This window comes from Diadema setosum, chromosome 4 (assembly GCF_964275005.1).
Source record: "Diadema setosum chromosome 4, eeDiaSeto1, whole genome shotgun sequence".
Lineage (NCBI taxonomy): Eukaryota > Metazoa > Echinodermata > Echinoidea > Diadematoida > Diadematidae > Diadema > Diadema setosum.
The window spans coordinates 14,050,451-14,066,760 of NC_092688.1; the positions used below are offsets into that span (position 1 = coordinate 14,050,451).

Genomic DNA, 16,310 nt, shown 5'->3' on the forward strand with positions numbered 1-16,310 from the left:
AATCTAGACTTTATTAGATGACATGCATTGATTAGTTTGTGGCCGTTTAAAGAATATGGAATACTTTTCAGCTCAAAATTTGATCTACACTGGGGGGGGGGGGATCATTGTACACTACACTGCTTTATGTTCCTTTATCATTATATATACTAGCGAAAATTACAAGCTTTCAAGAAAGTTAACAACAGAAGTATATGAGAAACAAGCAGAAGCATATTGCATTCATCACCCACTGTCGGTAAAAAATGTTTCACATGGGTTCTAACTCACTACGAATAAACATAAATACTGTACATGAAATGGTAGATATACATATCAACTGACCAACAATAAATCTCCAGCAAATGGAATTTCTTGACAAGATGTATTCAAGACTTCGTACACGTCATCGGTTTCAATGGTCCTTTCCCGTTCCTTCGGTATCAAATGATAAATAAGCCCACAATCTTAAAAGGAATACTTTCAACTTCAAAGCAAATACATACAGACATCCCAACCATGCTATCATGCAAACAAGTCAAAGTCTTTGTATATTCTATGCCCCATTTTTTTCCATCTTGCTCTGCAGCAAATGATTACTACGACACAGTAAAGAATTAAAATATATCAGTTTACAAGTAGCTCAAAGCTTCAATATCACTTAGTATCAACAACAACTTCTGGTATTGTTACAATATCAAAACAAGAACAGTTGTATTTCTATTTTCTATCTTCAGCAAAAAGGTCCTCAAAGGATCGTTGTCAGAGAGTTGTCAGTGTTGATGTAGAAGCAATGGGCAGGGGCATTATCCCTTTTTTTTTCGTGAAAGTTTTCCACATTGCCTAGAAAAAAAAGGTACAATTATGACTGGAAATGAAACCACATTAGAAAAGCTTACCGGGAGAAGAGCATTAGCATAAGTTATGATATTGAGGCTAAAAGTGCTGCATACATTAAACACAATTTCCCCATGGCATAAGGTATTCATGCTTGGCTGCAGCAATGTGCAAGCATTATTTCTAATGATCTTGACCTCAGCACACAATGGCATTACTGTCCATAAATACGCAGTAAAAGAGTTATAAATGACAGAAATGGACAGAAAGAAACAAAAACAAAATACTAATAATGAAAAGGGGAGAGGATTATTGATCCCTCTGCCTCATAATAACAAATTATTTCCAATTCTACATAGATATACTGGTAAGTGGTTGTAAGATGAAATGTAGGAGGGAATCGTATACTGTAGGTCTGATTCAATTATATACTTTAATCAGTACACCTTGGGAGTCATCTTTCATATCCCACAAATGCAAATCCATTCCCAAATACAAAATATGTTCATCTTTTTTTTCTTTATGCTCACATGTTCTGATAGAAATTGAAAATATATACCTTTGTTAAATAGAGTAATGTAGATGATATACAGTGTTTGCTGCAGAATTGTATAAAAAGGAGAGATTGTCTAGTAAACCCTATGAACCTAGGCTAAAGGAATTATGTTATTCAACACACTTTTGACTACTGATCTAGAGTGGGTATGAATATGCATATATGAGTACAAAATGTATTTACATATCTATACTATAACAGACCTCACAACATTTCTGATTGAAAAGAGGGATGATTTGGCTCAAAAGTAGAAAAGAAAGAGTAGTTCCCATTGGAGTGTGTAGGTAAAATTATCAAGAAAAAAAAAAGGAAACTCCTATTGAAACAAGAGCCGGGAATGGTCAACATTCAGATTCTTTCCTCAAAATTCAGAATGGTTGGGAGGTGTGCTGTCATTGTGATAAACACAACAACTGCTGACTTTGAAAGAATAGAAGGAATGAGCGTAAGTATCAACATTTAAAGGTGAATCCTAAATAAATTCTATACCTATTCATCAATATTCTATTTATCAACCTATTCTTATCCAATTTATTTATTAATACCTAATGTTTGATTTTACATCCCCCACTCTGTGTTCAAGTCAAATGGAAAGATCATCCAATACACTGCGAGCCTTAGGCTTTTTTTTTTAATATCCTCTTTTCCTCCATAGATTTCAGACTATAACAGGAAAGTAGCACTAATATCAGAGAAGACCAAATACAAAGTAATTATTTGTCAATAATGCGAGATGACAGACAGTATAACATATGCTGGTTATCTACTAACAACATCTTTATGAAACGGTCTACTGGCAAAGTCAGCATGAAATTGCAACTTACTTTTCAAGTTTCTCGGGAGACATACCATATTGGTTTTTGCCCCAGCATAATGCACATTTTAGAAATCATTCGGAGACAAGAATGGTGCACACACATTCCATTTCAGGATTTAAATCAGGTCGAACAAGTGCCAAGAAAAGTATACCACGAGAACTCTCATTAATACCCCTGAAATAACCTTGGTTTCTCTTATTGGAAAGGAGACCACCTTTGTGCTACTCCTTTACTCATTTCTTCGATGTTCCACAGAACATAACTCCTGGATGATCGTAGACTCACACCTGTTATCAAATTTCACAATAAAAGCCATCATTTCACCAGAGTCAGCATCAATTAATCAAATCAAAAAGACATCCAAATACCATTCAATTTGAGTCTCGTGAGAAAGCACGTCTGAAATGATGTTGGATGTCCAGCTGCCACTATATAGCAGACAATGAATAATGTCTTTGTCACCCTCAGCATGTAGCCATGCACTGCTGGATCTCCTAATCCCATGACCAGGAAGAAAAAATGTCACTTCAAATTTCACCCGAAATATATAGAAAGGAAGCTTCTCTCATTCCACGTCGTAATCTTTCATCGAAGGAAAAGTTACATAGCACCGAGCGAGAGGACGTCGAAGCAGACGTCGCACGTCCTGACCGGGCGGGGCAGGTCGTACTTGACGATGGGAACCATCTTGGATGAGCACTTGCTGCACAGGATCCGGCCGCAGTGGCGACTGAAGCAAAAAGAGAGACAGAGAATTAATTTGTATTCCTGAGGATTGACGAAAACAATGGGGGCTGTGACTAACTGGCACTAGAAATTACACACAGATTTAGAGGAGTCACAATGGGGAGCGATTTGGTGCATGACCGAGTAATACGTACTTTATGCTGGAAAAGCTCTAACTTTGTTAACAGTTAAAGGATTGTTGTGCTGTAAAAACTGAGTTTTGTTGTTGTTGTTGCTCATGGTAATAGCAAATCTCATAAATCACAGTGAAAGAGAAAGAAAATGAGAGAAAAAATGTAGAACAGTTTGCAATCTGAAAAATGCACTTTGTTGTAAGCTGGACAAAAATGGGGCAAAGTGAAAAAAAGTGAAGGTAAAAGCCATAATCACAGAAATTGGGCCTAAAATTTATAGTGCATAATGAAAGACCAAGGCACCTCACATGTTTTCATAGGGTGCGTTTGAGCACTCTAAAGCGAACCAAAGCGAACTGGACCAAAGCGTACCGAACTGTGCCAGATATGAAGCGTTCGAGCGCTCTGTCGAGAAAGCGTACCTCACAAGTTATTTTTTAGAAAAGGTCACGCATTTTTTAGGAAGAATGTCATCCAACTGGCGCTTGAACTACTTACAGCTGTCCCGAACAAAGAGAATGATGTTTTTGCATTGTGACGTATGCGCATGATACGCGCATGCTTTACAGCGAACTTTTGGTACGCTTTGGTATGCTTTTGGAGCACATCGGGAAGTGGTCCACTTTTGGCTCGGTACAGTACGGTACGGTACACTTTAGGAACATTCGAGCGCTCCTCTGGCGCGGGTACGGTATGGTACAGTTCGCTTTAGGAGAGCGCTCGAATGCACCCATACACTCTCTGTGACCCCAAATCAGGAAGTCATAAGATTGCATGAGGACTTGGGTCACACAACCATAGCTCAGAAGTTATAGATTTCTAAAGAGCACTTTATTACACATAATATGTTTCTAATGTGCCCCTGGGAATTCTGAAGACATGTGTTCCATTTCATACTGTGAGACTATTTCTGCACAATATTTGTAAAAGACATGGCACTACATGACACTTGGAGTAACTGAAGCTAAGTCTTGAGTGAAGTCTGATATACAATGGCTTGTTATGGTTGAATGAATCGTACTTCATTTGCAATGGACTGGCAGTTACAATACCAGAAATGCTGATAGATGAAATTACAATGTTTGTTATCTGCAATATTGCTTTATATCAATGTGAATGGTAACAAACATATTGTGATTACTCTGCACTCTGAAATCATTATTCTTATGCAACACACCTGCCATATTCCAAGGAAAGGGTAATAGACCTCGTCTCATGCGTGCACATTTTGTTGTCATGTTTTCAAAGACACAACAGCAATGACAAACGCATACCAATTTTCAAACATGATATTTTGAATACCACACACTTTTTCATACGTAAATAGTGATGAGTCCTAAGGTCCAAGATCTTTTTTCTTTTTTCCAAATTTTGAAACCTGCAATGTTATATATTCAATGGAACAATGGTGAAATGCAATACAAACACTGACCACATTTCCCCGAGCTCATGACTGCAGATCACTTTTGTTAAAAATGGTTAATACATATTGATGAAGAAAATAGAAATTGCAAAATGCTTTTATTCCATACCAGTGGTGTTTTCTTGTCTTGATGGTGAATTTCACTTGACACTCCTGGCAGAGCTCACTCTCTGACCAAGCCGGTTCCTTTGATAGCATGTCTGTATTGTCACAAAACAAACACAGTATAAAAACATGGAATTCAAATCATAATTATCCCACCATTCCTTGCGATATTGAAATTTCCTCTAAGGTTGGTGCATGGCACACCTGCCTGTCATAAGCGATGGTTGAAAAAAAAAGCAACAACTCTGTCTAAGCCCAGCCTATTGCTCAAACTCTGACTTCTACATTGCATATCAAATTCCAATCAATTAGTTTTGTGAATGTTGTTCACAGGGGGAAATAACCTGCTTTGCAATATTTCTTTTAACCAGCACCACACATATGACTTTTCCATCTATATAATCCAACAATGTCCACAGCAAACATAATGACATTCAAATTTCAAATGATATTTTCATTTACTTTCCTTCAGAATGCCCATTGCCTACAGTACATATATCCTATTTGAGTCAAAAGGAAGACCAACCAATTGAATAGAACAACAAAACAGAAATACTTGCTCCTACCCAATAATCTTACAGATGTTCTTACCAAATGCTGTCAAGAATGTTCAACACTCTCTAGACACCCTTTCTTTCCTTTTGATAGTGATTTTTTGATTTCACGACCTTGACTTGGACAGTGAAGTAATGACAGCATTTATAGGAACTGCACATGCTCAAAGTTCTCCATTGCATCCAATGCCAGAATTGAGAACACGTCTTCTAAGAATTTCACATCTTCCTAGATTCAGGACAGAAATGATGTCATCGCTTGGCACACCAATAGCCAGCCTGCTGGAGGCAGGCTGACGTCATAATGACGTTATGATGGCATGACATCATAATAGTATGTCGTGAATGGTGTGCACTGAAAATCAAAGTGGGTGATGACACTGTGGACGTAACAAGTGGACTGCAACCATTTGGAACTACTCTAGTACGAGAATGGCGTCATTGTCCACGCAATTGAAAAGTCCCTAATCTCTTAAAGTGCATTCTCACCTAATAACCTGAAGAGGAGTTGCTTGGTCGCCACCTGCGCATTGAAGATGGACACGCCCTGCTTGTTCATGATGCCCAGGCTGGCACCGGCCCGGACGATCGCCCGACAGACGGCCCCGTTGCCCTTCTGGTAGGCCAGCAGCAAGACCGTGTTGCCCTCCGCGTCCTGCTTGTCCAGCGGGTAGTTGGGCATGCACTCTCGGAAGAGGTCAAAGATGGCCGCTGCATTGTCCTTTCCGTACTGACCCAGTAAATGCATTGGTGTTTGCCCTCTGTGCATGTGTAAGATTTTAGATACCATTAAACCTTAATCTCAAAGTCGTCCAATAGTTATATGGCTGGAAGTTAATGACTCAATTATGTGTCTACCTTATACACCCATTCAACAGAGATTTTCACTCATTAGTCACTCACCGTTAGCAAAGTGTATCCCTTTCAGCCATTCCCCCCCCCCCCCCCCCGAAGTGTATTAGATCACAGTCCGCTGAATCCGACTTGTGTTGGTCGACTACCAGGTCAGTGTCAGACATGTTGGGCGTTGATCTAATGAGACAAGATCATCCAAGATGAGGATCACATGCGACATGTCTGACATTACCCTGATAGTCTGCCAATCAAGTCAGATTCATCAGACTGCGATCCGATACACTTCGATGCGTGGCTGGAAGCAAAAGATTTTGCTTCCGATTAGTGACAGATGAGAAAAAAAAAATCTCTGGGGAATGGGGGTGGAAGGCGCAAATCACCACAGTTAAAAAAGGGCAACATACACCTTTTGTATTTATATGATATCTGTAAAGCAGTTAATTTTGCTTCCGTGAATAGTACTAAATATGGTGGCTGAACATTGCTATAGACTAAAATGAGGCAAGCAAGGAATAATGTCAGTGGAACTGGTAAAATCTTATATGAGTTGCATGGCTTTATGAATGCCATTTCACACAAGAACAGTACAAATGTAGAGCTTTGCTTAAAAGTTTGCTACACGTAACCTGCACACACAAATGCAAATATCCACACTTTCCAGAAATATGAATCAAATAATTGCTTTCGCCATTCAAACACACAATCGCATACCAACACATATGTACCCTGGACAGCACATACACTCACAGGCAAACAGCAGTAAAAAGAAGGCTGACAAATATGTAATGCCTTTTTGTGTTTTTTCTTTTGTTTTGTTTTGTTTAATTTTTGTGTTAGTACATGGTTAACATGTGATGGAGATCTCAACAGAGCTTAGATCAATTTGGTTTGCAGAGTCTCAGTAGCAGTAAACAGTTGAAATTCATTGTATAACATTTTCTTGTTATGTTATCAATGAATTAAAAAGTAAAGACTTTTGGGGCTTCACTGGCTGTGTAAGCCTTCTCTTTGTATCGCACCACCGAGTGATTTCAACAGGACAGGATCCATACTTCAAGGCAATCTAAAATCAAACGGCATACAGAGTTCACTTTTAATGCATCAAATACTCACACCCCACTCTCATCAAAGAAGACAATTTGGAATATAGAATTGGATAATTCACCACAAATGAAAAAGAGGACAAGGAGAGATTCTCACCTCGCATTGAAAGCTTCTGCGTCGATGTTGGACTCGGTAAGAAGCACCTTAGCACTATTTAAATTACCATATTGCACTGCAAGGTGAAGGGCTGAAATGACAGAAAAGACATAAAATATGGGATAGTTACAGACTTCACACATATTTTCTTACTATTTCTCAAAACTAAATTCATGACGAGAATTGTCTCTTTGAATGATTTTTTTGCAGAAAAAAAAACTCTAACAGGGAGGAATACAAGCTTATTCAACTTAACCTGTTGAGGACGGACTGATTTTGCTATAACAGAAACACGCATTCACATAGACACCTGCCAGGCGTATTCCAGGGACTCATCTTCAACGGGTTGATAAATCTTGCATCATGTTGGTTTTATTGTAACCCAAGTACGTGATTTTTTCATCATGGCTACCACTGAATAATTGGTGTTAAGTACGTTAATGACGGGCAATCACATAGCAATGAATACAAGCTTGTCATCTATCTTTATATATATACAAACTAGGAGTCAAAACATGCTGTATTTTTTTAAGATTCCTCGCAGTGCACACTCACATCATTTTGCACTTCTAATATGCATGAAGTGTATCTTACACTACACTCTCTCTCACAGTGAAGCAATGAAAAATCAAACTCAGGAGATCCTACCACATGAAGAAGACAGAGTATATAACTTCAGAGTATTAAAGATACTTGGATGATAATGCAGTAATGACACACTACTTAATTACTTCAATTTTATAAGGTAAGTGAAAGGAACCTTATCTGATCACAAATTACTCCAAAAAGGTTGAAACATGCCAATTTGAAGAGACTCCTATGATCCTCTAAACTAGTTGTATGACTCATAGCATACCTCCATTCCCGTTGTCGTCTCTGGCGTCGACGTTGATGCCGTTCTCAATGAGGATGCCGCAGATTGTGGCGTGGTCCTTTGCTGCTGCCATGTGCAGAGCATTCTGCTTATGATTGTCGATGTCGTGGACACTTGCTCCAGCGAGAAGCTGTCGATGATAAACATAACACAATACTAAGTACTGCACCTTTAAAAAAACCAACAACAAACCAGTACTTCTTGAGAGCCAAGCCACTAAGAAGTACATTCTTCTAGTAGTGGTATAAAGTTGGAGATCTTAATTCTTGATAATACGTACCTTCCAGAAATATCAATGTCATGGTAACAACGATGCGTCCTTTTACAGTATTGCAATGGTACTTATGAGGGATAAATTGATGATTTTGTGAAAACTGGATGGACTTGCAGAGAAAGGCTCTGTCCATTTCCAAAGTATCCACAGGATAAATGGTAAAATTATAAATTTGACAACAGTGAGCATCAGCATGAGAAGAGTTACTGTCTTTCTGATACTCAACTGACAATACAACTTTCTGAGATGGAACTCACCAAGTTCCTGACTATGATTTCGGAGCCGGCCTGGACGGCGAGATGAAGTGGGGTGAGCATGGAAGAATCCTGGATGCGGGAGTTGGCGTTGGCTCGCACGCTGATCAGGAAAAGCACGCTCTCAATGTCAGACTTCTCCACGGCAACATGCAGGAAATTCCTGCCTTTGTTGTCGAGCTATGGAGGTGGTGGGGGGGGGGGGGTGGGAAGCACAGTGAGAGATGGATTTTGGGATGAAAAGAGATTCAAACAAAGTTTAATGCTAATACTCCATGGGTGATACCAGTGTAGCTCCACAGTCAGTGAAAGCCAAACTCAATCTGATTAATACCATGTAGAACTCAGTTTGAAATTAAGAGCCTAAACAGTGATACACTTGGTCAGATGAAAGTTAATGCAGATTCTGGGTGTATAGGTGTGTTAGCAGGGGTGAATTCGTAAGTGTTCTAGAGGGAAGAATTATACTGGAAGCCATTTCTGGCAGAATGCCAGATGAAACATATTCCAGTCATTCCAAATGTCCTGGAATCTACAACACAGACACACCTCATACCTCCTACATACCTCCTGCCTGTGCATATGACAACAACAATATTTTTTGGAGACCATGGCAAATTAATGAGTAAAATAATTATAGGTGTAATATGGACACATGTGAATACAACTTTTAGAAACATCTGGAGAAAAAACAAAAATTTCTATTTGCAGAAAAGAGACGCATGTGATGTTAAGAAACAAAATAAAGTCAGAAGATATTCTATCATCATCATCATTCTACTATCCCTATTTCTTGACCAAACTGTCCACCTTAGAGGCAAATGTATGACCAATAGACCTTTCAAAAGAAATGTCAGCACCTGTTCGGCTGCCCGCGGCTCCCGATCCAAGATGGCCTGAGCGGCCTTGTTGTTCTTGTGGGTCAGAGCGGCAGCGAAGGGAGTCAGGCCGCTCTTGTCCCGCAGCGTGAGGTCCAAGAGAGGATGGGAGATGACGAGACTGATGATGGCGGAATGCTGGTTGATGATGGCGATGTGGAGTGGTGTCCGTCCCTCCGCATCCTGAATTCATTGGTAGAAAAAATGTTTCAAAAGCTTTGATCAGCCTGCTATTTTCTTTCACATTCACTCATATTCCTTAAAATCATTATCATTTTCACTTGCACATAATCATCTTTTAATCAGTAGTAACATCTTCTTATAGTAGATGGTAACCTCACAAACATATCATTTATCGGTATAAGATTCTAAACATAGTAATAAAAAGAAAGTGGCTGAATGATGATGAATAAGAAAATTCACACTAGAGGCACTACACTATTCATTTCAGAACACTTATTTGTCTCTATGAAAACACCAACTGCTGCAAGGAACAGAAGTAAAAATGGATAAGAATCCTCAGTTACCTTGGCATTGATGTCGGCCTGGTGCTCAATGAGGCACTGGACCACCTCTTCTTGGCCCCACTCACAGGCGTGGTGGAGGGGACCCTGGCCATCGAAGGCTTCGTCTGGCCCCTCCCCGTTTGGCCCGGGTCTACGGGGGCTGTTTACATCACACATGCTGCAGAAAAAATTAAAAATGAAGAATTATCTCCACTGTACTCATACCAGCCAAAATGATTATAATAAAGATGGTTGGTGATGACAGGAATAGCAATATTACTAGTTATAAAATAATCGTTATTATGATGATGATGAGGAACATTGCCATCATCATTACCTCCGCCAAGGGGGGAGGTTATGTTTTCGCTACCGTTGGTTTGTTTGTTAGTTAGTTAGTTCGTTTGTCTGTGTGCAAAATAACTCAAAAAGTAGCTAACGGATTGGGATGAAACTTGCAGGAAAGGTTGAGGATGACACAAGTAACAAACGATTAACTTTTGGTAGTGATCCGAGAATTTTTTGGGAATTTATGAAGGTTTTTTGATATTTTGCCAGGTAGGGTCAATGAACTTGGGAGTTCAGGCTGGGCATATTTGAGGTTTGCATGCGCGCACTAAAGCGCATGCTCTAGTTTCTGCTAGGGCGAGGCGCGCTGTGCAGCTGAGGGTTTATGACGTAACAAAGGCTCCTATATTGGGAAATCGGGCGGCTTTCAGCACACAATGCAGTACGTATGGGTGGAAATCACTGATATCTATATGGAAGAACAAGATCAGTGGTGGAAATGAGCTGCATGCTTGGCGGAGGTCTGCGCTCTCAGAGTGCTTCTCTAGTTATTACTAGCATTATTATGATGATGGTGATTACATTATTAAGCAGAAATAGTTCTGGTATCATAATCATAATCAACATTGTTATTACTATTGTCATTATTGTGATTACAAATATTGTGAGCATCAATATGTCATAAATTTCAAGAACATGATGACAGCAATCTTACAATTACACTATAAAATGATGACAAAAATGTACTATTTGAAATGAAGTACTGTAAAAGTGGATATTTCCGCGCGACTAATTTTTCGCGCTAGGCCGGGTCAGAAGAGTTTCGCTTGTTTTTAATTCCGCGGAATCAAGACATCACGCACAGGAACGTATGGCAAGCAAAAATATTCGCGTGTTTTTATTTTTGCGCTAGTTTCTGGTTGCGCGAAATGCGCGAAAATTTCAACACCGCGAAAATTTCCACTTTTACAGTACCCTGCATATTGTGAAAAACAATCATGTGCAATGAACGAAGTCAAAATAAAAGCTGACCATTCCCAATACATGAATGCTAGCCAAATGTGAGACAGCACCAACAGAATGGACTTTGTTTTACCCCAAAACAAAATGTCACATGACAAGTGAAGGTTACCTTCTGATGAGGAAGCAGGCCACAGACTGTTTGTTCTCATCGATGGCTCTGTGTAAGAGGGTTTGCTGCAAGCCACCCTCGCCCCTCCCCCACGCTGTCGTGTCACATCCATGCCGCACCTGTGAAAGCCAAACATTGTGTCACATACCATCACTTTTCATAGGGATGAATGATACGAAATAAACAAGCTGAATAGAGCATCCATCCTTCAATGAATGGAAAACCTTGTTGCACTTGCACGAGTAAGACGACACACTATTTGCTTCATCCAACACATTTGATGTCAATAATTGTGGTGCATGCTAATTCCTGAATGAAGTGCTGAAATGACAACTTATTTTGAATTGTTGTGTTATGGCACTATCGTACGCAGAAGGAATCAGATATAATTGCTGACAGTAGATAAATGACCGAGTGCTGCAAAAGTATGTATTAGAAATTGTGACCTATCATGGGGGGGGGGGGGTGACCTATCATGGGAAAAAATGTAAACATCAGAGTGCAATACATGCATCAACAACTACTAGACAAAAATTGCATAACTAAAGGGACTGTGCAGTACTGGTTGAGGTGGGGATTCATGTTTTGAACATTCTTAAGTGAGATAATGAGAAACCTCTTATGAAATATGAAAGAGCATGTAATTTTAAGAAGGATTCAACATTTCTTTATTGAAAATTGGTTTTCAAATGGCTGAGATATCCAAAAAAGTGATAATAATAAAAGGCGACAGGCCACAACTTTATTAGGATCTCTTTGTTTCACCTTGTTTTTGGATATCTCAGCCATTTCTAAACTGATTTTCATCAAATAAACTTTTGATACCCCTTAGAATTGCATGCTCTTTGACATCTCATAGAGTGGTTTCTGAATATCTCGCAAAACGTTAAATGCTAAATCCTCACCTCGACCAGAACTGTACACACCCTTTAACAGCGGTAGTGTGCAATGGCACTTTTTAGTGATAGTCATGTGATGAGCAGTTGTCCAATCGGATAGCAAGAATCTTTGTATTGTATAAACTTGTGATGATGCTATGTTTTGCCTGAATATATTTATATCCATGATTCCAAGGTGAGAGAGGGTGGTGATCAGATATGACCATGTACAAGTTGAAATTAAAAGAAAAACAAACAACCCCAAAACATAATGCCTCTGACGACACTTTGTGGTGGAGGCATAAAAACAAATATCCACAGCAATTTGACTGCTGCTAACAGTAGACAGAGATGCCTCAACTTTCCAATGCAAATCAATTTATCTACTACAAATATTCTCTTTGTAATGATTTATATGCTGATAAAGCTCACTGACCCATACCCGACCTCAAGGACAGACCTTAAAACCTCCATGCACACGGGAAATAGGACTTAAACCTAGTGGAATTTATGGCTAGAAAATGATATTTTAGCACAATTTGCACTTGAAATTTAGTTTTGTCTTTGAAATTCCTTTTTCTAATAACCAACAAACCTTGCAGTGCTTGTAACAGATGGCAATCAAATCAAAGATTGTTATGGGTTGGTTACTTTAGCATGGGATGGTAATGAAATCATACACATATTATTATTTCAGCACTAAAATTCAATACAGCCCATTCAATTAACAATGAATTACAACTAAATTTGCACAATAGCAGTCGTCACTGCAAACTCTGTCTTGGCCTCAGATTAACTGGTCCTGCTTTCCATGTTCGGTTTACCCACCAGAGTCGAGGCCATGTCCTCTTGCTCACTCTCAAGAGCCACCCAGAGGGGTGGGTTCCCGTCCTCGTCAGGGGTGTTCATGTTGGCCCCCCTCACGCACAGGGCATCGACCACCACGGGCAAGCGATTCTTGATGGCCAGCTGGAGAGGGCTCTGTCCATCAGATGTTCTGCGTGATCACAAATACCCCAAAAAACACACACATAAACACAATGTTTCATCTTCTCAAACATCACATGAGGCATAAACCATGACAATGCCGTCTGCACCTAAATTTGAGTTACAAATCAATCCCAATTCAACAGAAGTCTTAACGTATCCAAGGGAAAAGATCTAATTCTGCTGACCATTTTAGCTCATGAGTGATCTGCCATCAAAATAATACTCAATACAGATTTTCTGACTACTTGCATCATCTCAACTAAAACTCATTCAACAGGGGAGGGGGATGGGTTATTCCACTTTTATTCTATGTAAAGAAATATATCTATTGAGATGATTTTATTTCATTTTGATTGTCTGTATTATGATAAGTATTCATGCGTGTAGATTTTAATGTTTTACTGTTCAATAATGTACGAAGGTTAACTTTGTGTTACGATGAATGTTTATGTATTTTTATCACGGGCAGGGCTCTCTGGAAGAGCAGGACCTGCTGGTCTTGATGAGACTACCCTGTGGAAATAAAACTAAAATAAATAAATAAATAAACAGAATAAAAGCTTGGTTCTAATATTGTACTTTTATTTGATCTGTGAAGACAACTTTATCTCATAATGAATGGGGTGATTTTATACCTGCAACATTAACATATGTCAAATGATGCATAAATACAGTCAATATCATACGATTACCTAATCAATACATCCTTATCTAATAATCTTTGAGGACTATAGCTGGTTCATGCTAAAAAAAAAACACAACCCAAAACAAACTATAAAACAAATAATGCCCACTTGGTCCTTATCCACCTGACAGGATTGAGGCGACTCACTTGACATTGATGTCTGCCTGGTGCTCCAGCAGAAAGAGGGCGCTAGACGTGTCCTGCTTCTTGATAGCCAGGTGGAGGAGCGTCAGGCCGTCTGCTGTGGTGTAGTTGATGTTCGCCCCGGCATGGAGCAGCTGCGCGGCGAAGCTGTGCAGTCCAGTCCAAAGGGCCAGGCCAAGCACGGTCTGGTCGTTGGAATCCCGCAGGTTGAAGTCTGGAATGATCTGGATGCCGTCCCGGGACTGGAGAGCCATCGCTGGGGAATGGGCATGAAGCAATATGGACATAACGAATAAATGAATGCTTGTTGATGGTAGAGGATTCTCTACATTTCTTCTTCAATTTGTAGGTAGTGATTTGCTCATCCCCACAGCATAAACAGAAAAAGGGGAAGAAATATGATCTTTACAAAATGTAGAGTGATACAGGTTCATCATTTTAGATACAGGTTCATTATTTGAGATTAGATGAATTTGCCACTACTGATAATAAACAAACGTTTATTCATAATAAAATAGCTGATGAGAATAAATATCACATGTACTGATATCTGCAGAACTCACTTCTGTGCTCCATAAAGACACTGACGACGTCGGCATGGCGATTAGCCACAGCCATGTGGAGCGGTGTCTGTCTACTGGCCAAGAGGAGACCTGGATCTCCGCTTCCCGCTCCTCCTCCTCCTTTATCCATGCTCCCCCTGACAGACTCATCCTCAAAGGGGTTACTTCTGCCACCGCCACCACTGGTAGTAGACTCCTGGCCGACGCCCATGGAGCTGAACTGGCTGGAGAGACTGGCTTCCCGGGTCTGGGCGTTGGGGTTGGCCCCCTTGTTGAGGAGGAGCGCGGTGAGACGGGAGAGGCCGCAGCTGGCAGAGGAGTGCAAGGGTGTCTCTCCCTGCAAAGAACGAGAATGTAATCTTAATAGCACACGACACCTCTTAGAGTTGACTGACACTTTCAAAAGCATTCTCATTACTCACTTTAAATTGAACACTGCATGTAGAATTGTACTCAGTGTCCCTCCCTTTCTCATCCACTGTGTGATGATTTTTACAGTGCAATGATTTTCCATGTGCCTTGAGTGGAGTCAAGAGTTAAGTGGAGTGGAAATGGCACATCCCAAACACTTGCTCTACTCCTTACTACAATTTACAGTGGACTCCTGTTATAACGAAGTCCTTGGGACCGGCAGTTTTCTTTCCTTATATTGAAATTTCGTTATAACCGAACAAATAAATAATAAAAATACATAGAGTGAATAATGTTGCGGCCTGAATTTTTACTTCGTTGTAACCCGAATTTTGTTATAACCGTGTTCGTTATAATGGGAGTGCAATGTAATCATCACATACCATGACACAGTGTATCACTTAATGTAACTGTGCACAAATATACTGTTAATGCACGCTAAATCTTGCAGTTGACCATGAAGCATGCATCGAACTGACAGTATTCCATCACGGGAAAAGCATTTTACACCTTGCTTAAAGTTTCCATCTATTACAAAAGTTCTATTTACCATGGCAACAACAGAAAAGGCTTAATTCTTGACATAGACATAAGTTCATCAGACTTACAGTTAACATTACAACCATAACAACACCTAGAATACAGATATACTTAACAGCTCTGTACTGCAACTAAAAGCATTGTGTTCCCTTACCACTGTGACACCAGCTTTCTGTGACTGTTTGTATTACCTTGAAATTGGCAAGATTCGGCGAGGCACCATGCGTGGCTAGAAACAGGGCTCCCTCTTCATTCCCTGAACGTGCAGCTCGGTGTAACAGAGAATCACCTTGGTTGGGAGAGAGAAATGAAAACACTCTTCATCATAATAATAAAAACCACTGAAAGGCATAACAACCATACAGTAACTATAGGGGTTTAATACTGAGAAAAATTTACATTGTCACAGGAACACACCAAAAGCACAAATTAACATATCATGTATTCTGCCTAATTTCTTCAGCATATTGTATCATCACTCCCAGATATCTTACAGACTTTAAACTGACTGTATATTTGATCAATTTAACACTAAATTAACCACTGATTTAAACTCTTCACATTATCAAATTCCAGGAGAAGTATCCAAAAGGCTTGACTACATTGACTCCATCCCACACAGAACTCTCATATGTAGTTTTAAATAGCAATTAGTTTTATTTCTTCAGCACATATCTCAGAGGGCTGGATGCTCCTCAAAAGGTGCCTT

General features: G+C 39.7%; 1 protein-coding gene across 1 annotated transcript in view; it reads right to left on the reverse strand.

The window, feature by feature from the left end:
• Positions 1–874: 874 nt before the first annotated feature.
• LOC140226894 (rabankyrin-5-like) overlaps positions 875–16,310 on the reverse strand; it is a 35,955-nt gene continuing 20,519 nt past the window's right edge. Inside the window, exons 11-23 of the mRNA XM_072307321.1 lie at positions 15,793–15,890; positions 14,651–14,987; positions 14,091–14,343; positions 13,097–13,265; positions 11,391–11,509; positions 9,995–10,151; positions 9,450–9,650; positions 8,593–8,769; positions 8,044–8,191; positions 7,188–7,278; positions 5,622–5,893; positions 4,583–4,673; positions 875–2,920 (exon numbers count right to left, since the gene is read on the reverse strand). Coding sequence (XP_072163422.1) covers positions 2,791–2,920; positions 4,583–4,673; positions 5,622–5,893; positions 7,188–7,278; positions 8,044–8,191; positions 8,593–8,769; positions 9,450–9,650; positions 9,995–10,151; positions 11,391–11,509; positions 13,097–13,265; positions 14,091–14,343; positions 14,651–14,987; positions 15,793–15,890 — 2,243 coding nt within the window. The 3' untranslated portion in view covers positions 875–2,790. The remainder of the gene's footprint in view (positions 2,921–4,582; positions 4,674–5,621; positions 5,894–7,187; positions 7,279–8,043; positions 8,192–8,592; positions 8,770–9,449; positions 9,651–9,994; positions 10,152–11,390; positions 11,510–13,096; positions 13,266–14,090; positions 14,344–14,650; positions 14,988–15,792; positions 15,891–16,310) is intronic.